We start from the raw sequence: 22,499 nt of genomic DNA on the forward strand, positions 1-22,499 counted from the left end.
GCGGGTGTGTCGCCTGCCCTGTGCCCGGCGAGCCTCCCTCCACTTGGCCTTGTGATCGTCGCAGCCAGGACAGTGCCCAGCCGCTCTCTCTGGGTGCCAGGTGCGATGCTCGCCCGGCCCACACCCCATCCCCACCCCAGGTGGACCGTGGGCCTTTTTACTCACCTTTTCTACTGTTTTTAGACTGTATATAGATTTGATTACTTCCTGATTGAAATAAAAGCTGCACAGACTGTGGCTGTGAGTGGGGACAGTCTGGGGGGTGACGGAGAGGCCACCCGAGAAGGCTGGTGCACCCAGGCACCAGCAGCTGGTGGGAGGGAGGCTGGGGAGGGGTCCCAAAAGGGCTCCTCTTGTCAGCCCCGGGGTGTGGCCCTCTTGGTGACTCCTCACTGCCGGGAACAAGCTAGACCCCCATTCTCCCCAACACACATCCCCAAGAAGTGAGCCAGGCAGCTCTGTTTTCTGCTGTTTATTGACAGCTGACAGTAGCTCCCTGCTAGGAACCCCCCCTCCCCGCTTGCTGGAGCCCCAGCCTGGGCCGCCCGCTGAAGAGAGGCCGGGCGCACCCACCTGGGGAATTACCAGGGCATGACAGTTGGAAGGGGCCCCACACGCCCAGATGCCACCTTGGTTGATCCCCCTCTGCCCGCCCACGTCACAACCGCTGGTTTTTGGTGTTTTTTTTTTTTTTGTTTTGTTTTGTTTTTTTTTAAGAAATGTCAAAGTGGTGCCCAACACACGTGGATCAGCAAACACAATAGAGGAGGCCAGTCAGTACTTTTTTGGAAAGAGGGGAGAGAGAAAAGAGAGGGCAAGAACGACCACATGACATAGCCTGGGACCATGAGCAGAAGCATCGGAGCGACTTTGGATGGGGGGGCCCTGGGGAGGGAGGGTCAGGCACACCATCACACGCGCCACACGCACTCTGGCATGCACGCCCTGTGCCCACCGCTCTCACCTGCCTGGCGTGCCCACGTTGCACGCACAGCTCCCCCAAAGCCCAGGCGCACCTCCCACCAGCACCCTGGAAGGGCAGGGAGCCCTCCCCACCAGCTCCTCGGTGTGGAGGACACAGCCCAGCAGCAAGCAAGGCACATCCTTCAAGTTCTTCAGACGCAGAGAAGTTAGGAGAGAGGGAGGATGGGGAGGCCCTAGCGGAGCATGGACCCTGCCGGACCCCAGCCTCCTGTTTTGTGCTACTGGGCCAGGGTTCCTGGACAGAGGGAGGGAAGGATAGACAGACAGATGACCAGGGCCTCTAACAGCTTTTGTCTTGAGCTAGACTTCAGTGTCCTTACAGTTGGTAAATGGTTTTCTATAGAATCAATAATATTTTTTTCTTTAAATATATATTTGTTAAAGTTATACCTTTTAGTTTCTCTGGGGAAATCTGCCTCAGCTCATTCCCAATAAATTAATACTCTCGATAGCTTATATTCTGGGGGGATACAGGGTGCAGGGGCGCAACCCCAGCCCCAGCCCCTTGTGCTGCGCTGGAGCGGCTGGCAGAGGTCCCCACTGGGCAGTTCTGTGCTGGGCATAGGCCTGTGCTCTGCCACAGATCGGGGAGGGGCCAGAGCGGCTGCCTGCCTCCCGCTGCCTGGCGGGGCAGGCCCAGCCTGGGCTCAGGGCAGGGGGCCGGGCCGCCCCTCCTCCACCCCCAGCAGGAGAAGCCTGGCCTGGGCGGGCGGGTAGCCCAGCAGTTATTGCACGGGGAGCAGCAGACAGGAGCGGGCACCCGCCGGGCAGCAGCGTTCACCCAGAGCCCTTGGGTCCCCTGGCCAGGCCCGGCCCAGGCGCAGGCGCAGGCGTTGTGCTTGTGCCGGGACGGGCAGCATGGGCCCGACCCCGCCCGCCTGGTCCCCGTCGGCTGGCCGCCCTGCCCGCTCGCGCTGCGCCCAGAGGTGCCCACCCTGAGGTAAAGGTCAGTGTGCGGGCCGGGACCCGGGCGGCGCGGGCGGTCCCGACGTGAGCGGCCGCGTCACTCCAGCATGGCGTCCAGCTGGTCGGCCAGGTCGTCGAACATGCTGCCGATGTCGTCCAGTATGCTGCCGGTGCTCTTCTCCTCCGCCGACGAGGGGCTGCGGGCGGGCGCGGCGTCAGCGGGCGGCGCGGGCGCTGAACACCCCGCCGGGGCCCCGCCCGCGGCCCCTCTGCCCGGCCCCCGCTACCCCCTGGCCCCCGGCACGGCTCCACTCCGCCCCGCACGGCTCGATCCCCGCCCTCTCCCCGCCGCCGCCGCCCCGAGTCGCTCCCCAGACGACTCGACCCCGTCCGCGCCTCACACAGGGGGAGCCCCACCCGGCCATCCCAGGCCCTGCCTCGCACGACGCGACCCCGCCCCGCTGCCCCGGGCCCCGCCCCTCACGGCTCGACTCCCCCCAGCCCCACACTGCTGGACCGCGTCCCGCTGCCCCGCTCCACAGGCCGCGACTCCGCCCCTCACGACTCGTCCCCGCCCCCGCCGCCCCAGGCCCCGCCCCGCGCGCCCCGCCCCGATGCCCCCGCCGCCCCGCCCTCGACTCCAGCCCGCGCGCCGCAGCCTCGGAGCGCGCGCGGGTGAGGGTGGCGCGCAGATCCCGCACCCCGCCGGACCGGCCCGCCGGACCGGCCCCCCGGCCCCGCACCTACCGTGCGCCCTGCGCGTCCTCCTGCCGGATCTTCTCTTCCACGGCTTGCAGCGCCGCCGCCAGGCACGCGCTCGTCTCCTCCAGCTTCTGGCGGGCGCTGTCTCCCGGCGAGGCGCCGTCGGGCGCGGCAGGGGGCCCGGCGGCGGCAGCGGCGGCGGCGGCGGCGGCGGCGGCGCGCGGAGGCTTGGCGGGCACGTGCAGCGCGGGCGCGCCGGGGGACGGGGGCTTGGCGGGGCTGGCGCTCAGCGAGGGCGGCGTGCTGGCCGGCTTGGCGAGGGCGGTGGGCGGCTGGCGAGCCGGCGAGGGCGCGGGGGACGGGCTGGCACTGCCCGACTGCAACCCCGCGGCGGCCTTGGCCGGCTTGGGCGCCGTGGGCGGCGGCGGCGGCTTGGGAGACACAGGCGGCGGCGTGCCGTGGGCGCGCTTCACCTCTGTGGGGAGGAGGAGACTCGCACCGGGGTGGGACGGAGGGAGGTGGCGCTACGCGCGCGCGGCGCGTCCCGCCAGGAGCCTTGCGGCAGCGGCCCTCCTGGTCCCCCGACCCGGAGAAGCCGGCCGCTGCCCCTCCGACCGTTGGCTCCCCGCAGCCGCCAGGCGGCGCGCTTCGCTATGCATACCTGCCCGCGCCACCGCTTCCAGACACCCCCCACCCCCGTCCGCCCCCTACCCTGGACCCCCATCAGGTGTGGCCTGCCTCAATCACTGGCCCTCGGGTTGCTTGAATACCACAGGGCCTCTGCACCTCTGATCCTTCTGCTTGGAAGCCCGCTCCCTCCCTCTCCTGCTGGGGTCGCTCTCCAGCCTGGTCAGAGATCTCCGTGACCCAGCATGGTGCACCTGACCTCCCTCCACAGGTGCGGTTGTCCACGGGTTTCTGTGCCTCCTTCACTGAGCAAAGGGATGAACATCCACCCTCCTCCCAGTTCTGGGCCACAAGAGTTGTGCAGCGGGTGAGTGGATGAGAGGGTCTGAGGACACTTTTCCACCCCATTCCACCTGGCCTTGGCTCAAATCCAAGAAGAGGAAACCCCCTCAGATCATGCAGTGGCGAGGTGGGGAGGGGAGGGGCCCCTCCCCCTCCCCAGCTGGCTCCTTCACCTACCTGGGCTGCCAGGACCTGGCAGCGGCACCTTCTTGGAGGCAGGTGTCGGTGAGCCCTGGATCTTGGGCACAGGCTGAGCCAGCACGGGTTTGGGAGAGACTGGCGGCTTCACTGGCTTCCGGGTATCGGTGTCAGGTGGGGGCAGGGGGGGAAGGTGCAACAGGTCGGAGGGCGGGGGTTCTGCAGGTGGGGGTGGTGGGGGCAGCTCAGGGGGCCCAGCCTGCTCCGAGGTGGGTCTGCGGCGCACGGTGCCTGTGCCGTTCTGGTACACGGACAGTGGCGGGGGCGGCTCGGGACCTGCCTCCCGCTCCTTGGCCTTGGGCCGGCGCTTGACCGTGTCAGACTCAGTCAGGATGAACTTGACGTTCTCCTGCTGGCTCTGCTTGGCTCGGATGCGCCTTTTGAGCGTGGCACTGGCCTCCACCCGGGCCAGGGGCGGGCCCTCCGCACTCGCCTCACCCTTGGCTGGGCCTCGAGACCGCTGCCGGGTGGCACCGTCCTCCACAAAGTGGCCGTGATCTGCGGGCCCCCCTGACTCCACAGGCCCCCGGCGGGCAGTGGCCAGAAGTCCCGTCACGGGCCCGCTGAGCGTGCGACGCCGGTTCACTACCTCACCGTCAGGCCCGATGGCTTCCTTATGCTTCACGGAGGCCAGCACTGTGGCAACCCGGCCTGGCTCCGGGCTGGCAGGGCGAGGTGTGGGGTGGCCCTCCGGGGGCCTGCGGGCCGCACGGCCCCCGCCCCCAATGGAGGACAGCTCTAGCATGGCTGCGATGCTCTTCACGCTGCCGGCACTGCCTGTGTCCACGCTGCCGGCCAGATCACTAGCCCGCCGGCGCTGTGCCCGCACCCCCAGCCGGCCCTCCTCGGTCCCAGCCCCCTCTGTCTCAGCATCCGGGGCCGACTCATCGGCCAGGTTGGCGCTGGCCATGGCTGAGCTGGAACGCTTGGGCGGGGGCGGGGGCGGCCCCTTCTTCCGGGGCCGCACGGCAAAGGACTGGCTGCGGTTGACGTTCTTGTCGGTGCCGGCGGGCGCTCGCACCGAGTGGCTCCGGCCCACACGCCGCTGGACTGTGGCATAGGGCCCTGCGGCCGCTGGCACCAACAGCTCGTCCCGCTCCGGCTCGCTGTCGGATGCTGCATAGCGGTTCAGGCTGTGGGCGCGCTTCTTGGGCCGCCCTGGCTCCGCGTCGGCCTCCGGAGGCAGGCACAGCGTGGGCACGGGCGGGGGCACAGCCGCAGGGGCAGGCCCGGGAGGCGCGGGCCCGGCATCGCTCTCCACAGGCTGGGGGAGCACGTAGGCAAAGCCACGGTGTGTGGGCGACTGGGGCAGTGAACGGGGTGACATGGGCCGCTCTGCTGGTGGCAGCAGCTGTGGAGTGGGCTTCACCTTGGCTGTGGCTGGGGTGGGACCGTGAGGCCCCCCCAGGGCCTGAGGGGAGCCTGGCTGGGCTTTAGTGGGCGTCTGAGGGGGTGTGAAGTGGCTGGCCCCCGGCGGAAGGACCTGCCGCGGCTTGCCCGGCACCGGGGGTACGCTGGCCCGCTTGACGCTGTGGCCGTGGCGGCTGGGCCGGCTCTCCTTGGGAGGGGTGCCGGGAGCCGGCCCCTCGTCCAGCAGGTACTCCTGGCTCCGTGACATGGGGCTGCCAGGCCCGGGAGGCCCATCACCCAGCAGCTCCTGAGAGCTGCTCATGTGCCGTGCCTGTCCACCCAGGCTGGGCTCCGGCCGCATGGAGGCCCTCGGCGTGGGGGGCAGGTGATTGGAGGGCTTCTCGGCAGTGGTGGCGGTAGCGCCCTCTGCCGGGCCCGTCATGGCAGCCTGCAGCTCGCCACTGAGCTCGCTGTCCTGGAAGGTGGTCATCTTAGGAGACTGGCACTCAGCAGGGGCCGGCTCCGCTGGGGTTGGCGACTCAATGGCCATGACTTCAAGCGACTGCGGGGCCTTCCGGCGCAGGGGTCCCCCCTCGTACTTGGCGTACTCTGCCTTCTGCAGCTCCGCCAGTTTCCTCACCGCCAGCATCAGCTTCTTCTGGTGTCCTGAGTGGGGCACGGGGCCGGTCAGGCCCGGGACAGGGGTAGGGACTGGGAGACGGAGGGAGCCGGGGCCTGCGCCTCACCCAGCTTGGTGATGCCGATCTCCTGCAGGTCCTCCCACGTGATGTCAGTGATGAAGTCGATGTTCTCGTAGCCATTGTCCACCAGCACCTTGTAGTACTGGGCCAGGCCGATCATGGACAACCACACCGCCAGGTTCGCCTGTGGAGTAGGAGGACACCAAGGGCAGCCCAAGCTGGTGGGCCACACCCTGCTCACTGCTCCGAGCTTTCAGGGGTAGGGGCACCGGGCCAGCCTGGCACAGACAGACAGAAGGACAAAATGGACAGGCCAGAGGTGTCAGCTTTGGAGATAGCGCGACCTCAGTAGGAGCCCAAGGCCAGCTCACATGCCTGTGCGGACACACGCAAACACACACACAGGGACAACCCTATCCTCACGACACCATCCGGGGGAGGGGAAACACACGCTCCCTCACCTGCCAAGGCAGCCACGGGGATAGCACCCAGGGGACACGACTTGCAACATCACGGACACAGACACACGGCACCACCGGCCAGAAACACACACACACACACACTTGCAGCCTGCATCCCAGCCATACACGGGCACCAACACCCTCCACGTCACGCTCACGCCCATTTCCACACCCATGCTGGGCACTGGTCACATAGCCACAGCACACACGCAAGGAAATACCCATGATGCTCTTCACCCAGAGCCACCTGTCCACTCCTGCGGCTGGACACCACTCACCCACCAGCACGCGGCACACTTGGTTCCCCCCAGGTGCACAGAGCAGCATGAAGCCCACGGGACAGGGACGTGCACATTGGGAGCACCCCTGAGCCGCTGACTGAGTGGGCTGAGGCAGGCCAGGAGAGCAGGAACACGCCTGTCACCAGCCGACAGCCCCAGGCCCTTCGGGGGGCAGGGGGCTCTCTCCTAGAACTCGGCGCGGGGCTCCCAGGCAGCGTAGATGCAACTGGCCTCGGGCCCGGCTTCCCCAGCCCCAGACCCTGTCGCAGCACGGGTGAGTGCTGGGGACGGCACAGCCCGCGGTCTGTGTGGGTGTCCACTGTCCACACAGCCGGCACGTGCCGCTCTAAGTGTGGGGGTGGGCATGCACGCGTCAGCAGGCGCCTCGACTACATTTGGTGCACGTGTGCTGTCTGTGTACACGAAGCAGACACACATGCCCCCATGCACAGGCCTGGATGCGCGCCAGCCCTTCCCGTCCACACGGGGTCCTCTATGGGGTCTGGGTGTGCACGCGGTGGGCAGCGCTGCCGACTGCCACGTGGTGTGGCTGTGGCTGCCTAAGGCAGAAGGGGCCCAGGCACTGCCGAGGGACACCCGCCTGGCTTCAGGGTCCCCTTGCCCTGACAAGGTTTCCTGGCCTGGAGGCTGCCGCCCCTGCTCCTGCCCCGGGAAGGCTGGCTCCAGTGCCCGTGACGGACAGAGGGTGGATGAGAGCTGTAGCCAGGGAAGCAGTCAGTCTGTCTGTCTGTCTGAGCGCCCCGGGCACAGCCACTGGGGTGCAGGGAGCCTTACGGGTTTGTGCTCAGGCAGCCAGTCAGGGATGCTCAGGCCGCTGATCTCTGCGGTGATCTTCTTCCTGTGGCCTGGCTTGGTGACCCCAATGGCCGTGAGGTCCTAGGTAGAGGAGAGGCCCATGAGCGGGAGGCCAGGGCCTGAGCTCAGTCACAGCCCATGGCCAGCTTCTGGGCGCCTCACCTCCGGAGTCATGCGGCTGATGGTGGGCAGGTCATAGCCAGCGCCGACGAAGTTGGGGGCATAGAGCTGCAGCTGGAACGTGGAGAGCCACTGGCTCACGGCCTCGGTGCTCTGGAAGACACAAGGCAGGCGCTGCAGGCTCGCCCGCCAGCCGTGCACCCCGGCCACCGGGCCGGGTCCTCGTCCGCTCGGCTGCTCAGTCTGCTGTCCGCTGCTCCCCCTGTAGCCGGGCCCCGGGGGCAGCTTGGCCCTGGAGTTCCTCCTCTCGCTGTGCTCCCGGATGCTGCCGCCGCCACCAGCTCCATCGGCCATCCCGCCTCCTCCCACGATCTCCAGCAGAAGGGTCCGGCTGCCATCCGAGCTGCAGGCTTCCCTGCCCGTCCCCTCCCTGCCTCCCTGTTCCTGCACCAGGGACACCCTGTGGTGCCCCCACTAGAGGGGCTGGGGGCGGGAGGGGGGGCTCGGGAATGCGGCCGCAGACGGTGCCGCTCGGAGGAGCCCCTCCACTCCTGAGCAGGTGGGCTCTGTCCAGAGGTGCGGGAGGACACAGCCAGCCGCTCGCACCTTCCCAGCACACGGGGCCCTTCTCACCCCTACACACACCTGGTCTTGCCTCACACCCATGCCTCAGGCACACACACGCCGGTGCGCGCAGGGCGTGCACACACACGCACACACACACACACAGGCGCACGTGCCCGGCTCGCCGTCACCACCCACACGCAGGCACAGCCCTTGCTCACCTCACACCCACGTCACACTTCCCGGATGCACCAGCTCACACACACGACCCACGCAAGAGACAACACCTACACGCACGGACTGACAGACGGACAGAAGTACGGGTCTGGCCTGTCAAGGGCCCCCAGCCACGCAGTGGCCAGACCAAGCAGGCTGCCCGGGAGCCCCTCCCCACGGCCAGCCCGGGCCCTGTACCTTGCCCTCCGATGCTGGCTCCAGCTTCCTGGGGGGCTGGTCCCCGAACACCTGCCCGGCGAGGGCCGCTGGAGGCGGGGCCCGGGCCGCACCTGGAGAGGAGAGGGTGTGGTGGGGCGGGGGTAGCTCAGGGGGGCCGCCTCCTGGCCGGGCGGGTGGTATTGCCTCCTTGCTCTTACCTGCGGAGCCTTCTGGAGGCTTGACGGGGCTGTCCCCGGGGCTGGACTCGGAGACGGACTTCTGGGAGAGCACTGTTGCCAGGAGCTACAACCCAGATAGGCGGGCTGGCCGGCGCTGCTCGGTGCCCCGGCCGCCCCAACCCTCTCCCCAGACCACCTACCTTGACCCCTTCCGAGCCTGCATGCAGGGTGTGGCCCCCACTGCCTCTGGCTCCGGCCACGCTGCTCAAGCTGCCACTGCGGTCCCCACCTGTGGGCATGAGGCACCCCATCAGCAGGCACTGGCCCGGCCCTACCCCAGGAGACGCCTCCTGCCCTGACCTCCAGAGCTCCCCCACTTACCTGCAAAAGGCTTCCGCAGCACCCAGATCTCCTCAGGGGGTGCAGAGGGCCCTGATGAACCGCCCGCCTGCGATGGGCTTGGTTCAGCGCTGGCTCGAGGACCTGTAGGCCAAGCACAGCCTCCCTGTATCTTGAACCAGCCAGGCCTGAGGACTGGACACGGTGAGGGGTGCCCCCAGCCTGGCCCCAGAGCCTGGGCAGAGCAGAGGCCCCTCAGGTCAGCACTGTAGCCTCCTCTGGCCCCCGCTGTCTCCAAGGAGCTGAGAGAGCCTCAGAAGTTCCCTCCCCACCCTAGACATTTGAGAGCAGGACACCCTGGCAAGAGGGCCTAGGCCAGGCTGTCACGCCAGTGGCCCTGTGGCCCTGGGTGGGGGGTGGGAAGCACAGAGGGTGTACCCCCTCCTCGCCAGGAGAGCAGGGAGAGGCAAGAAGTCCCCAAAAGCCTAGATGACCCTGGGTGGGCTGGCCATGACTCCTCACCGGCCCCCCTCTGTCCCCTCACCTCACCTGTCAATGTCCACGTCCCCTCTAGGAGGTAAACCATCTCGCCGACCCCCTGCCTGAAAGCAATCCATGCCCTGTGGCCTTGCCCTGCATCCCCCTTCCTCACTCCAGCTGGCCATGCTATACTGGCCTCCTTTGGGGCCCTGACACCATGCTTCCTTCTGCCCCAGTGCCTTTGCATAAGTCATTCCTGCCACCTGGGTGCTCTGCCCGGGGCCAGTCCCTCCCACTTTGCAGTTTCTTCTCTGAGCACCCTGTCTTAAAAGCAGGTCTCCATGCGATGGGTGACTCACCGAATGTTACCCAAAACTAATAAAAATAAATAAAAAGCGGGTCTCCACCCACACCGCTTATGCCATTAGTGGGCACGTTTGCTGGCGCATTTACTACACTGCCCCCTGCTCCCCTCCCTCCCTCGGCGTGAGCTTGAGAGCAAGAGTGCCACCCACCTGGATCCCTGTCTACTCCTAGCGGCTGGTGGGCACCGCCTGGTAAAGAAACGAGGGCCTTGGTGTGGGGACGCCGACAAGACAGCTGGCAGGACCCCACTCGGGGCCCCCCACCCAGCAGTGACCTTGCTTCCTTCTGGCCCCCAAGCCCAAGCCTGGGTGGGACTTGCCTGCTCGTTTCACAATGGCCTCGCCCAGGGATGATGGAAAGTAGCCCACCCGGTCGTTGCCTGTCCGGTTGTCATGGATACAGCCCTTCCACCGGCCATCCGGATGCTGCTCAAGGACCTGGCCAGATGAGGTGGGGGAGCACGCTCAGGGAGACACCCCTCCAGGTCCAGCTCCAGTGGGTGGGTAACCTGGGCCTCCCCCCCCAGAACCCCAGACACCCCAGTTGCAGCACGGGTGTGGGGTTAGTGCACGGGGTCCTGCCTGTCCTTGCTCCCACAGCCCCAGGCTGGCCTTACCGTGATGATGTCCCCAGCTTTCACGTTGAGACTGGTCAGGTCGTAATTGTTGCAATAATCCTTGGTTGCCCGGACCTGCAGGGCCGCCGAGGCCTCTGGGGACACAGGAAGCAGAGCCCCCAAGTCCTGGGAGCTGGCCTGGCCGGAGCCCCCCCACTTCAGCGCCCAGCCCCGGCCCCAGGCCCACCTCGCAGCAGCTGTTTGATCTCCTTGCTGGCCTGGGACGTGGTGAACTGGTGCACGATGTCCAGGGCCGTCTGGCTGTAGGTGTTCCTCACGTGGGCGTTAATCCCATTCTGTATGCGCCAGAGGGGGTGGCCCGTCAGGAGACCCCATGCTCCCACCAGCCCCCGCCCCCTCGGCCCCCTGACTCACATCCAGCAGGAGCCGAACCACTTCCGTCTTCCCACAGAGTGCGGCCTCGTGCAGGGCCGTGCCGGCCTTGGTCTGGCGGTTAATGTCGATGCCAGCTTGGAGGAGGAGTCTGGAAGGAAGGCGGGCGGGCGGGTGGGAGCAGGCAGCCCCTTACAATAGGAGCCTTCCATCCCATCCTGCCTGCTGGGCCCCCATGCCCAGGACCGCCCTGTCCAACAACACGGCGTGTGACAGTGACTGAGCATTTGTGGAAGTGCTGCCCCCCCCCGGGGGGCCCCACACTGATGGGAACTGCTGTTGGGTCATCCTAGTACAGCCACAGCTGGGATGCCCACTTTACAGAGGGGAAAACTGAGTCTCAGAAATGGTAGTGTCTCCACAAGATTGCCCAGCATGTGGCGGGAGCCCAACAGAGCCCAGACCTGGGGCTGTAGCCGTGGTGCATTCCCCAGCCCCCTCCAGGGCACCCTTTTCCGGGTGGGTCCAGGCAGCCTGACCACATCCCATGGCTTATGATGTCACCGCAGAAGCAGGAAGTCCACAGCCGGGTCCACCCGCCACCCGCTGGCCCCGCACACGGCCATACCTGATGATGTCAATGTGGCCGTTCTTGGCCGCCAGGTGCAGGGGGCTGGTGCCGTTGGGGTCCGTGGCGTCCCCCGGCCGGGGCTCCAGCAAGGCCGCACACATGTTGCTACTCAGGAGCAACTGGACCACCTTGAGGGAGGGTCAGAGAGAGGGGGTCCCGGGGGCGGGGCAGGGGGTCACAGGGGCGTCTCCCCATTGCCACCCCTCCTGGGGGGCAGCCGGGGCTGACAGAGCCCCACGCAGCACTCTGGAGAGACTTACCCCAACGCGGCCGAACTCACAGGCCAGGTCCAGGGGCGTCTTCCCCGAGTTGTCCACCATGCACGGGTTCGACTGGTGCTGCAGCAGCATCTCCGACTATGGGCCCACGGCACATGGTCAGCACCCCCGGTGGCTGTGGGGCTCATGCTGCCCCAGCACCCCGCTCCCCGGGGGGGTGTCCCTTACCACGTCGTAGTGGCCGTGCTGGGCTGCCAGGTGCAGAGGGATGTGGCCCTCGTCGGATGGGATGTTCACCGCTGAGCCCGCCTTCAGCACCAGCTTCATGGGCTCCTTCCGCCCCTGCCAGGCCGCATAGTGCAGCGGCCGCATGCCTGGGCGCAGCCAGGGGTGGAGTGGGGGCCATTGGGAGCTGGCCCTTGACCCTGCACCCACACCCGGCCTGCAGGGCACTAAGCCCAGGACAAGCCCCCTCCACCCACAGGGAGACTCTGGTCTGGAGCCTCTCCCTCTCTAGGGACTCTGCCCCGGCCCTTGACCCCCTACCCCTGCTCTGAGGTCCCTGGCCAGCCTTGCCTTTATTGTCCTTGATGTCCACAGCAGCCTGGGCCTCCAGCAGCAGGGTGATCAGCTCTGTGTTGCCATTCAGGGCTGCGTGGTGCAGGGCAGAGAACCTGGGGCAGGGATGGGCAGGCATGGGCAAGGAGCCCGGCAACCCAGCCTTCCACAGGGGCCCCCCCGCACCCCATGCTAGCCTGGTACTCCCTGTCTGAGAACTCACCCGTCAGGGTCCTGAAAGTTGACATTGATCTTCTTGGTGGAGCCCAGGAGCTCTAGTGGGGGTGGGAGAGAGACAGTGTGGGGGGCTCCGGCCAGCCCCTGTGGGCAGCCGGACCCCAGAGCCAAAGCTGTCTTCAGTCTTTCAAGAAACACTTGGTTCGTTCAGCTCCTCCCCTGAGCTCAGCTTTTGGACCCCGGCTTCCCACCGAACGAAGGGGTTGGCAAGTTCAGAGAGCCAAGGGCTCTGGGCCTGTCCCCACACGAGGACGGAAGCCAGAGCCGTGCACCCACACAGGCACACACACTCATGTGCACACGCACCCCCTCCTCGGGGACGCTGGCGAAGCACCTGCTGGTGGCGGGAGAGAGCCGGCACAATCTGTTTCTCAGAAGGACCCAGATGGGGCCGGGGGTGGCCTGGGAAGGCTGGAACACCCGGAAATTGGGGTATCTCTGGGGGAAGATCTGCATATTCAGGGTGCAGCCTCCCCCCAGTCCGAGCCCTGGGCCTGCCCGTGTGGATGAGTCCCGCCTGGTGGGGCAGGAAGGGGAGGCAGGCGGGTGGGCTGGTGGCCCTGCGTGACCACACCGGAACGGCCACCACATCTCTGGGAGCCCATCTGGGTCCTGGGATCAGTCTGCCCGAAGCCCGAAGGGCCCAAGCCCTCCCTTTGCGGCCCCAGTTTCCTCCTGGGCCTCCCCGGTCTTGGCCTCCCCCAGCTGACTGCTGGAGGAGGGGAGCCCCCTGACGCCCTCCCTGTGGGCTCGGGGCCAGCCGGCCTCAGGCCAAGCCCCTGCCTGTCTGGGCCATGGTTACATAACCCATTTGTGGGTCAGTCACTCTGTGAGGGAGGGGCCGGCAGGACAGAAGCCCCTTTGTCCAGGCCTAGGACAGGGGTGGGGGTGGGGGTCCCCGAGAGCAGGAACCCAAGGGAGTCGAGTCACAGAGGGGCTGCTCCAGGACCTGCTGGGTGACCCACAGCATCCTGAGCAGCTCCAGCCTCAGCCCCGATGGCCCACAAAGCCCACAAAGGCAGATGGACCCGAGTTCAAACTCACACTGGGCCCTTACTAGCCCTATGGCCTTGGCCTTGAGCTCAAGGGAGACTAAGGGGACCAGCCTCAGAGGCCTAAGGGCGTATCCACCGTTAGAGCATGAAGGGTCTGGCGCGGAGTCTGTCCGTAAGCCGCAGCTACCAATGTTAGTTCTGTGGGACTCCCACCCCAGCCCTCTGTGAGGGGCTCCTCACGCACAGGACAGGGCAGACGTTTCTCCACATCCTACTCCTTCCCTCTGCTCACTTTGCTGGCCCCGACGTCCATCTGAGGGGGCAGCGACGCCACCCTTCCCTCAGTGGTCCAGGCCAAAACCTCGGAGTCAGCCCTAAAAGTAGCTTAAAGTATCTCCATCAGCAAATCCTATTGGTTCTTTGTTCAAGACCATCTCAAGGCATACCCGGAATCCTACCACTTCCCACCACAGCCGTGTCCCCGCCCTGACCAGGCCAGCCTCTCCCAAAGGATCACTGCCATCACTTCCCTACTGGCATCCTTGCTTCTGCCCTGCCCCTTGGTCTGTCCTCCATACCTCTGAGGTCAGGGGGACCCTGTGAGAACATGAGTCAGATCCCAGAGCCACCCCTCCCTCTCCTGAAGACCCCCCAACAGCTCCCATGTCGCGGGGGCTGAGGGCCAGCCCTGGACAATGGCCCTATAAGACATAGCCCTCCTCTCGCATCACCCGTCTTCCAGCCACATAAGCCTCCTTGATGATGCTCCCACACACCAGCCGCCCCTGCCACAGGGCCTTTACACATGCTGTGTATATGTGTGGGATGCTGTTCTTCCCCCAGTTATCCCCACGGCTCCCTCCCTCACGTCCTCAGGACTGCATCCACATCACCTGCTCCGAGGAGTCCCGCTGGGCTCCCCATATAGAATGGCAACCCCATCCTGTCCTGTGTCTGCTGTATTTCTCTCTCCTGCTATCACTACCAGTTATCTTGGCTGTTGTCCATCTCCATCACTAAAGTACAGGCTCCAAAAGGATGAGGGTTTTTTAAAATCTATTTTGCTCGCTGTTGTATCTTTGGTGGCTGAGACAGAACCGGGCACCTACAAGATGTTGGGCAAACTGTCCTGAACTGATATCCCTGACCCCCTACACTACTGTCCTGGAGCGCCCCCTCCCTCACCAGGGCCGCGCTCAGGCTGGTCTCCCCCCAGAATAACTTTGCCCGGCTCTGATGTTTGCTGCCACTTTTTGTTAGTTCCCTCACCCCTAGCATGGCCACCGCGGCTGGCACTGACATTTTAAAGGGGCTAGAGGTCAAGACCCAGGACCGCGCACAGACACCAGTGGGGAGGTGGAGTCTCCATCCGGAAGACTACTCGCTACACAAGGTGGGGGTCTCACGAGGTCATCTCACCCACTCCCTCTGCAGGTCTCCTCAGAGAAGAAAGTGGAGGGGAGCCTGAGATCTTGGAGCACCCCCCAATTCGCAGGGGGGACCCTGGGTTCCCAGGGAGACAGGTGCTCTGAATGAAGCTGGAGCAGGCATGGCTGGAGGGGCCTGAGCAGGGACGGGGGAAGGGGGCATGGATGTGACGACAAGTGGGAACCAAGATGAAGTCCCCAGAAACCCCTCCCAGGAGCCCCTTTCTTTTTTCCACAAGGGCACTAGGTCCTACAGCTACCACGTGGGTAATGAGCACAGACTTCATCCCCACCCCACCCCACATCGTGGGCTCTCCCAGCTCCTGTCACTCAGTCCTCTATCCGCTTTCCTGGGACCATCCTGCTTCTGAGGTCAGCCCCAAACTCCAGGCTGCAGAGGCCCTGGCGGAGCTGGCCTCAGCCCCTCTCCCACCCTGGCCTTGTGGCCTCCCTCTACGCCCTGCCCAGAGGCTCCTCCAACCACAGAAGCCCCTGGTCCGCCGGCCCACAGAGCCACGTCTGTCTCCTGTAGGGATGTGGTCCTGGCCTCTGTTGGTAGCACACGGCAGGGCACTCCCTCAGCCTCCCTAGGGCAGGCCCAGAGCTCTGGGCCCGACGCTGCAAGGGAAGCATTAGTGGGCCAAGGTGAGAGGACGCAGGCGCACTGGTCTGTAGGTTGCTGTGAATTCGGGGTAGGGGACGTGGGGCCAGAAAAAAGGGCAGATGTCCCTGCTTAGCAGGAGGCCGGCCCCACCCTGGGAAGCTCCCTCCAGAGCAGTGTCTCTCAAGGACAGGGGCCGAGGGTCACAGTGCCCGAGCATGCATGACAGGGGAGGGTCCCTTCGAGGCGGGATGGCAGGGCCGACAGACCCCAGAGCAACACTCAGGTGTTGGGGTGGCGGGAAGGTGCCAGCAGGGGGTGGAGGTCATGGAAACATGAGTCATGGGAAGCCGTCTGGAGTCCGGCCGGGGGTGGGGTGCCTGAGAGAGCACCACTGGGTGCCCCCCACCCCATGGCCCAAACTCCAGCTGCACTTTGCTGAATCAAAATACATCTTACTCCAAAGCAGGCCAGTGTTGCCATGACAACTGAGCTAATTCATGGAGGGATTTCTCAGTCTGACTTATTATGCCCGCCCCTGTGAGTCAGAGGGCCCAGATACGGGGGCCAGGGCAGGTGTCTCTCCCAGAAAGCAGACCAGGCAGGGACAAATACAAGTTTCACGTGGACACCTGGGTAAAGGGACAAGTCCCCACACCACCCCAGTACGACTGAACCGGATGCCCCACTTCCCTGGAAACCCATCCCGGGCTGCCTCAGGAAACAGTCCAAGTCAGCATTTCCTGAGGACTTAAGAAAGGCCTGGACTTCCTGTGTGCTTTCCCATGTTCTTCCAGCAATGCTATGAGGCAGGGACCCCAAGTGTCCCCATCCTACAGGTGAGGAGACTGAGGCCTGGAGAACTGGAGTCAGCGGCGCCCAAGGTCCCATGGCCACTAGGTGGAAACCGTTACCTAGCCTTCCACCTCTCAACCCCTCCACCTGCTTTCAAGGCTCAGCTACGGGTACCTCTGCCTGGAAGCAATCCCTTTCTGAGCCCTGAGGCCCTGAAGCCAGCCCCAGCTGGCAGACCAGCCCTGGGCCCCGGTGTGGAAGGCAGAGCCAGCCTGTATCTGGGACCCCACAAGGTTCTGGAACCGCACAGAGCAGACGGGGTTGCAGCGGGAGGAGTCCTCCTGCTGCTCAAGGACCTGCCCAGGGCCACCAGCCCCAAGGCCAGCTCAGTTCTCAGCACGCTTCCTGGAGAAAGGGGAGGGGCCTCCCTGGGTTACCTAGAGTCTCTGGGGGTGGGGTGGGGCATGGGGCACTCCGACCCCACGTGCCATCCTGCGGAGCCTTGTCTGCGCCCGCACAGGTGCCCCGACACACTGACATGGCCATACGTGCGCAGCCGCACACGCAGCTGGTTCACACACCCATCCATCCATCTCCAGGGGCCCCGGGGGAGGCTCTGGGCTGAGCTGGGATGAGTGCTAGGATCAGGACTCCAAGCTCCCAACCCTTCCCAGGGGCCCTCACAGCGCAAGCTCAGGATGGCTAGTGGGAGCCCCCTCCCCCCTCCTCCCCAGCCCCTTTCCGGGCAGGGAAGCCAGAGAGGACCAGGGTCTGTGGCAGGGTCTACACCTGCCTGGAGCCCAGCCTGCCCTGGGCTGGGCGACCTTGGGCCTCTGCTCCCCCATGAGTAAATGGCCCCCAGCCGGCCATGCCTGGGCAGCCACACCCCCAGCATGGTCCTGCCCCCCATTCCCTGCAAAGCGTGTTATTAAACATGGGGCGTGGAGGAGGTCTGACAGGGACCGCCAGCCCTGTGGTCGCCCCTCACCGCCAGGGCCCCCTCCCTCTCTCCACGGTGGGGAAGTGGGGGTGGCATCCGCCTCGCCCTTTGATAGTCCAACAGAGCCCTCCAGCTGTCAGCCCGTAGCCCGGGAAGGGAGGGGGACGCCCGTGGCCAGGTGCCGTTCTGGGGAGGGCTGGCTGGGGGGCCCCGGGCGCTCGGAGCCGCCCCTCCTCCGGCGCCCGGGGCGGGGGTACGGACCGAGGGTCCGGGCGCTGCTGGCCCCGCCCCGCCCCCAGGGACCCGACAGCATCCCCCTCGCCGCCCCGCGCCCGGAGGGGTATGTGGGGGGGTCGGCGCCCGCGGGGCCCCCGCGCGCCCGCGCCCCCCGCACTCACTGGCCTTCCCGGGCCGCGGCCTCTGCAGCAGCCTCTGCGCGGTCCCCACGTCCTCCGCCTTCACCGCCTGCACCAGCTCTTGCTCCTTCCCCATGGCGCGGCCGGGCCGCAGCGACGCGGCTGCGCTCCGTGCGCTCGGCGCGGCTCAGAGGCGGCGGCGGCGGCCCCGCGGCCCCGGCCGCATCCTCCTGCCTCCCCCGCCGCCTCCGCCGCCGCCCGCGCCCCGCGCCGTCCTCGGGCTCGGGCTCGGGCTCGGGCTCGGGCTCGGGCTCGGGCTTGGGCTCGGGCTCGGACTCGGGCTCCCGGCGCCGAGGGGCGGGGAGCGCGTCACGGGCGGGGGGCGGCCCAGGGCGGGGGCGCGGCACCTGGCGCCGCCTCCCGGACGCCTGGGTCCCCCTCCTGCGGCCGCTGACCTCCGTCCGCCCGCGCCGGCCGCGCGCCCGGCTCCTTGGCTCCGCCCCTACACCGGGCCCCGTGCTCCCGAGACGCCCCCTCCCCACGTGCGGGCCGCGCCGGCCGGGCGGGCCTCTGCGGACAGCCGGCGGCCCGGGGCGACCGCCAGGGGCCGGGGACGGCAGCCGCCAGGGTGGGGGCTGGACACGGAGCCCCGGCACGGCGGCGGCGCGAGGCTGAGCCTGAGAGAGGCTTCCAGAGGCTGCGGGACCCAAGGGGGGAGGGACTCGGAGGCAGTGGGCGGGCGGGGACCCGGGCGCCGAGAGACCCGGGCACCCGCAGCGGCACGGGAGCCGGCCTGCCAGAGGCTGTCAGACATTTCTGGCCCGTGGTTCCCGTGGGAGGTGTCGAGGGATTGTGAAGAGGAATCTCCCAATAATGAATTCGGTGTCAGGGAACCCGCACCCCCACCCCCAACTGCTGCTTCTTCCCGTGCAGCCGCGGCTCTCTCCATAAACAATGCAGGGCAACAGCTCCCTGCCCCCCAGCCTCAACCTGAACCCTAACCCCACTGCCGTCCCCCAGCACCAACTGGGGTGCAGCCCCACACACCTACCACATATAGGGGCTCAATCCCCCATCCTCAGCACCCATGGGGTCACAGTCTTGCCCAGCACCCACCTGATCCCCCACAAAGTCTGTTAACCCTCCAGCCTCCAGCGACAGACCCTGGGAGCCCTGGGGCAAGGACAGTCCTGCCCCACAAACACTGACCAGCCCCCCACGCCCTCATGCGCCCCTGCCTGCCCCACACGCAAGTGTGAGCACACCCCCACACACGTACACATGCACAGAGGTCTCACCCCTCTGACCTGGGCACAGTCTGGGCACCCTTGTCCAGGCTGCAGTATCCTACAGACAGATGGGTTGGGGTCTGAGTCCTGGCTTAGTCTCACTCTCCTCATCTGCAGGACGGGCAGATCATCACCTTTCCAGGTAAAACCTGTCAAGAGTTTTCGGAGGGGTCTGCACATATGATGGCCTGACACTCCTCTTCCTACAGCCAGACCATCAAGAAGGTGCAGGAGGAAGATGGCCAGGCTTGGGGGACGGTGAGGAAGCAGCAGGCTTGACCTGATCCAGGCGGCTGACCATCCCCAACATGGGGTCTTCCTTGGAGTTTAGGGAGTAAGTCTAGCTCTCCCAGCACATGCTGGGATCACAGGGGGTGGGGATGGGGGCGTCCCTAAACAGAAAGGCCCTTTCCTCCTATTCTTCATCGTGACCACTTCTGGGGCATCTGCTAGGTCAGGTACATTGGTGGTCACTTCATAGATTTACTGTGCCCATTTTACAGATGAAGAAGGCTGAGGCTTCTAGAATCTCAAGGTCATGAGTCTGAGCTTTGAACCTCATGGTCATAAGGCCCTAGAATCTCAAGGTCATGAGTCTGAGCTTTGAACCCACACTTGCCTCGGCATTTGTCCCAGTTCTGCCTCTTACTGGGTTTGTTCTTCTGGTCACTTTGTCTTTCTGAGCCTTGGTTTCCCTTCTGTAAAATAGGGCTGAGAATGAGAGCTTTCCGTGAGTTGCTTGGGGATTACTTGTGATGGTATCCACAAAGCACTTTGCAGTCAAGCTTAGTAAGTGCTCACTAAGTGGCTTCTGTGGGTATGGTGAGATTCTTGGCTCTCTGCACGTGGGAGCGATGATATTTTATTCGTCTTTGCATCTGCAGAGCCTAGCACTGTGCCTGGCAAACAAGAAGTACTATAAAAAATACAAACGAAAAAATGGCTATCGTTCTGACCATCGTTCTTATGTTTTGGCCGACTAAGGGAAAACACTCCGGACTGAGCCTAACATGTGCAGACCCTGGGGCAAGGGTACAAAACCGAGGCTCACACAACAAATGTCGGGATATTTAAATGTCATAAATCATGCTAATAACTCAGTAAGAAAAATATGTTCTATTCTCCCACCTTCACAAATATACCTTCCTCATGACCTGAAAGGCCAAGTTCCAAGTGAGAAATCTAATTCCTCTGGGTAATGAACTGGGCCTGCCTGCAGCTGCCCTACCCCCATCTCTGTCCACACCCCACAGACAGGCACCCCAGAGTCACTCCCCGGACCTACAAGGGGGTACCTCCTGTGGAGTCCACCTTCGGGAGCACAGACCTGGGAAGAGCGCTGTGTACATTCTGCTGGACTCACTCTGCCAGGAGAAGGTGATGGCCTAGGAGGGCCCAAGAAGCCCGAGATCCGCTGCCAGCCAGCCTGGCAACTTTGGACAAGGCCCTGACACTCAGCTGCCTCATCTGTAAAATGGGCCGGCAGTTCTGCCTGCCGCTCAGGGCTCATGGGAGGGTCCACCCGAAAACAGAGATGTGCTTTTGCTGGCGGGTCCCCCCAGCCAGAGGACAGGGGTTAGCTTGGCTGGGGGATGAAGAAGCGGAGGCGTGGGACTTGGGCAGCCCTCCAGGAAGTCAGGCCTCCGAGGATCCCGGGAGGAGGGGCTGCTGAGCCAGCAGAATTGGCCAGACTCATGAGCCGGCGGCTGCCTCACTGCAGCCCAGGCTGGCCCCCTTCCCAGCTGCATGGCGGTCTCCGCTGGCGGCCTTGCAGCCCCCGCTCCTGTCCACCAGCTGCAGCTGCCCCTGGTGCTCCTCCCCAGCGCTCCTCCCGGCCCCCCACCCCCCAGAGCCCTGATGCCTGGCCCCTGCTGGAGGACACGGGGAGGACGAACATACCCTCCCCTGGGCTGCGGGGATCATGCAGCACGTCAGGTGCCCGGGGCTGCTCTCATTCTCATGGATGCCACCTCGGTAAAGGGCTTGGCTGGTGCTGGGTGCGTAAGAGGGGATCGACAGCTATGGGTCCCGGGCCCTCTTCTTACCCAGCAGAGATGCTGGGGGGATGCAAGCCTGGGGGGGTGGAGCCCCGCCTCGTCTGCTTGTTAGCCTAGGCAAGGGACGTGTGCGGTCCCCAGGCTCTTACCCAGAGCCCCACAGGAGAGGCCGACAGCGCGCACGGCCTGACCTCTGGGACACAGGTGGGAACGCAGAGACCCGTAGGGGGAGTCCTCCAGCCTTCCACGGCCCCACCCCTCTCTCCTGCTCCTCCCAGGCTCCTTGGTGGCTTCACAGGGCTCTGGATGTCCTTCAGGAGCCGGGGTGCACAGAGCTCTCACTCCCCCAGCCTTCCGACCCCACATTCACTGCCGCTCCCAGAGCTGCCTCTGAGCCCGGCAGAGCTCTGGTGCTCAGCACGGAGGATGAGGACGGGCAAGTGTGGGGCTCTCAGAAGGGGCAAGGTCAGTGGGGAGCTGAGCCAGCAGGATGGGCTCCGTCGTGTCCCGCAGGTGCGGACTGCAACGTATGAGTCGGCTTCTCTGAGCCTCAGTTTCCTCGTCTCCCAAATGAGGGTGGTTTCTCCTCGGCAGAGCCATTAGAAAGACCTGACGCATAATGCCGGAAAACGTGCAGCATGGTCTGGCGGTTCCTCAAGAAGTTGAACATAGAGTTACCATGGGACCCAGCAATTCCACGGCTAGTGTACAGAGAAATGAAAACACGTACTTCAAAAGACATACTTTCTCGTGTGGGGATGTTCACGGCAGTATTATCCGTAATAGCCAAAAAGGGGAAAGAAGTCAAGCGTCCGTCAGCAGGTGAGTGGGTAGACAAATGGGGTCCAGCCGCGCACGCTGGAATATTATTCGGCCATAAAAAGGAATGAGGGTCTGACACCTGCTAGCACCTGGAGGGACGCTGAAAACTTGATGCCCAGCGAGAGAAGCCAGGGACGAAGTCCGTGTGCTGTGGGATCCCACGGATACCCAACACACAGGATAGGAAATCCACAGCGACAGAAAGTAAACTGGTATTTGCCAGGGGCTGTGGGGGTTGAGGGGGGAGAGGCAAAGGGGAAAGACTGCACAGAGGTTTTCTTTTGGGTTGATGAAAATGTTCTGGAAGTAGACAGAGGTTAGTGGTTGCACAGCACCGTGAACATATTAAGTGCCACTGAATTGTTCACTTTTTTTTTTTTAAAGATTTTATTTATTTATTTGACAGAGATCACAAGTAGGCAGAGAGGCAGGCAGAGAGAGAGGGGGAAGCAGGCTTCCTGCCAAGCAGAGAGCCCGATGCGGGGCTCGATCCCAGGACTCTGGGATCGTGACCCGAGCCAAAGGCAGAGGCTTTAACCCACTGAGCCACCCAGATGCCCTGAATTGTTCACTTTAAAAAATGGTGAATTTTAGAGGCGACTGCCTGGCCCAGTTGGAAGAGCATGTGACTCTTGATCTCAGGGTCATGAGTCTAAGCCCCAGGTTGGGTGTACAGATCACTTAAAAAAATAAATAAGGGCCGCCTGGGTGGCTCAGTCGGTGAAGCATCTGCCTTCGGCTCAGGTCATGATCCCAGGGTCTTGGGATTGAGCCCCAGGTCGCGCACTCTTGCTCTCTGTCAAATAAATAAATGGTTCTTTCTCTCCTGCTCACCCTGCTTGTGCTTTCTCTCTGTCAAATAAATATATAAAATCTTATAAAATAAGTAAAAA

At 64.6% G+C, this 22,499-nt stretch overlaps 1 protein-coding gene across 4 annotated transcripts; it reads right to left on the reverse strand.

Annotated features, from left to right (window-relative positions):
* Positions 1–689: 689 nt before the first annotated feature.
* CASKIN1 (CASK interacting protein 1) lies at positions 690–17,736 on the reverse strand. Of its 4 annotated transcripts, XM_032846133.1 has the most exons (21): positions 17,541–17,736; positions 12,371–12,422; positions 12,166–12,263; positions 11,818–11,963; positions 11,632–11,727; positions 11,369–11,499; positions 10,783–10,891; positions 10,595–10,703; positions 10,408–10,502; positions 10,111–10,228; positions 9,941–9,979; positions 8,988–9,089; positions 8,807–8,895; positions 8,646–8,730; positions 8,467–8,558; positions 7,531–7,641; positions 7,348–7,449; positions 5,856–5,994; positions 3,739–5,775; positions 2,638–3,067; positions 690–2,087 (listed from the first exon to the last, which is right to left on the reverse strand). In XM_032846133.1, the coding sequence occupies exons 1-21, from the start codon at positions 17,632–17,634 to the stop codon at positions 1,988–1,990; spliced, it is 4,374 nt and encodes a 1,457-aa protein (XP_032702024.1). In that variant the 5' UTR covers positions 17,635–17,736; the 3' UTR covers positions 690–1,987. The 4 variants fall into 4 exon arrangements, with proteins under 4 accessions (XP_032702024.1, XP_032702025.1, XP_032702027.1 ...); XM_032846134.1 differs by lacking the exon at positions 9,941–9,979; XM_032846136.1 differs by lacking the exons at positions 7,348–7,449; positions 7,531–7,641.
* Positions 17,737–22,499: the final 4,763 nt, after the last annotated feature.

This window comes from Lontra canadensis, unplaced genomic scaffold (assembly GCF_010015895.1).
Source record: "Lontra canadensis isolate GAN:19392208 unplaced genomic scaffold, GSC_riverotter_1.0 scaffold171, whole genome shotgun sequence".
Taxonomy (NCBI): Eukaryota; Metazoa; Chordata; class Mammalia; order Carnivora; family Mustelidae; genus Lontra; species Lontra canadensis.

Coding starts and splice junctions, on each gene's coding strand:
- CASKIN1 (XM_032846133.1), bottom strand. CDS start 17,634: ATGGGGAAGGAGCAAGAGCTGGTGCAGGCGGTGAAGGCGGAGGACGTG. Junction 10,229..10,407: donor AAGCTGGGGACATCATCACG/GTAAGGCCAGCC, acceptor TCATCTGGCCAG/GTCCTTGAGCAGCATCCGGA. Junction 8,896..8,987: donor GCTGCGGAAGCCTTTTGCAG/GTAAGTGGGGGA, acceptor TCATGCCCACAG/GTGGGGACCGCAGTGGCAGC.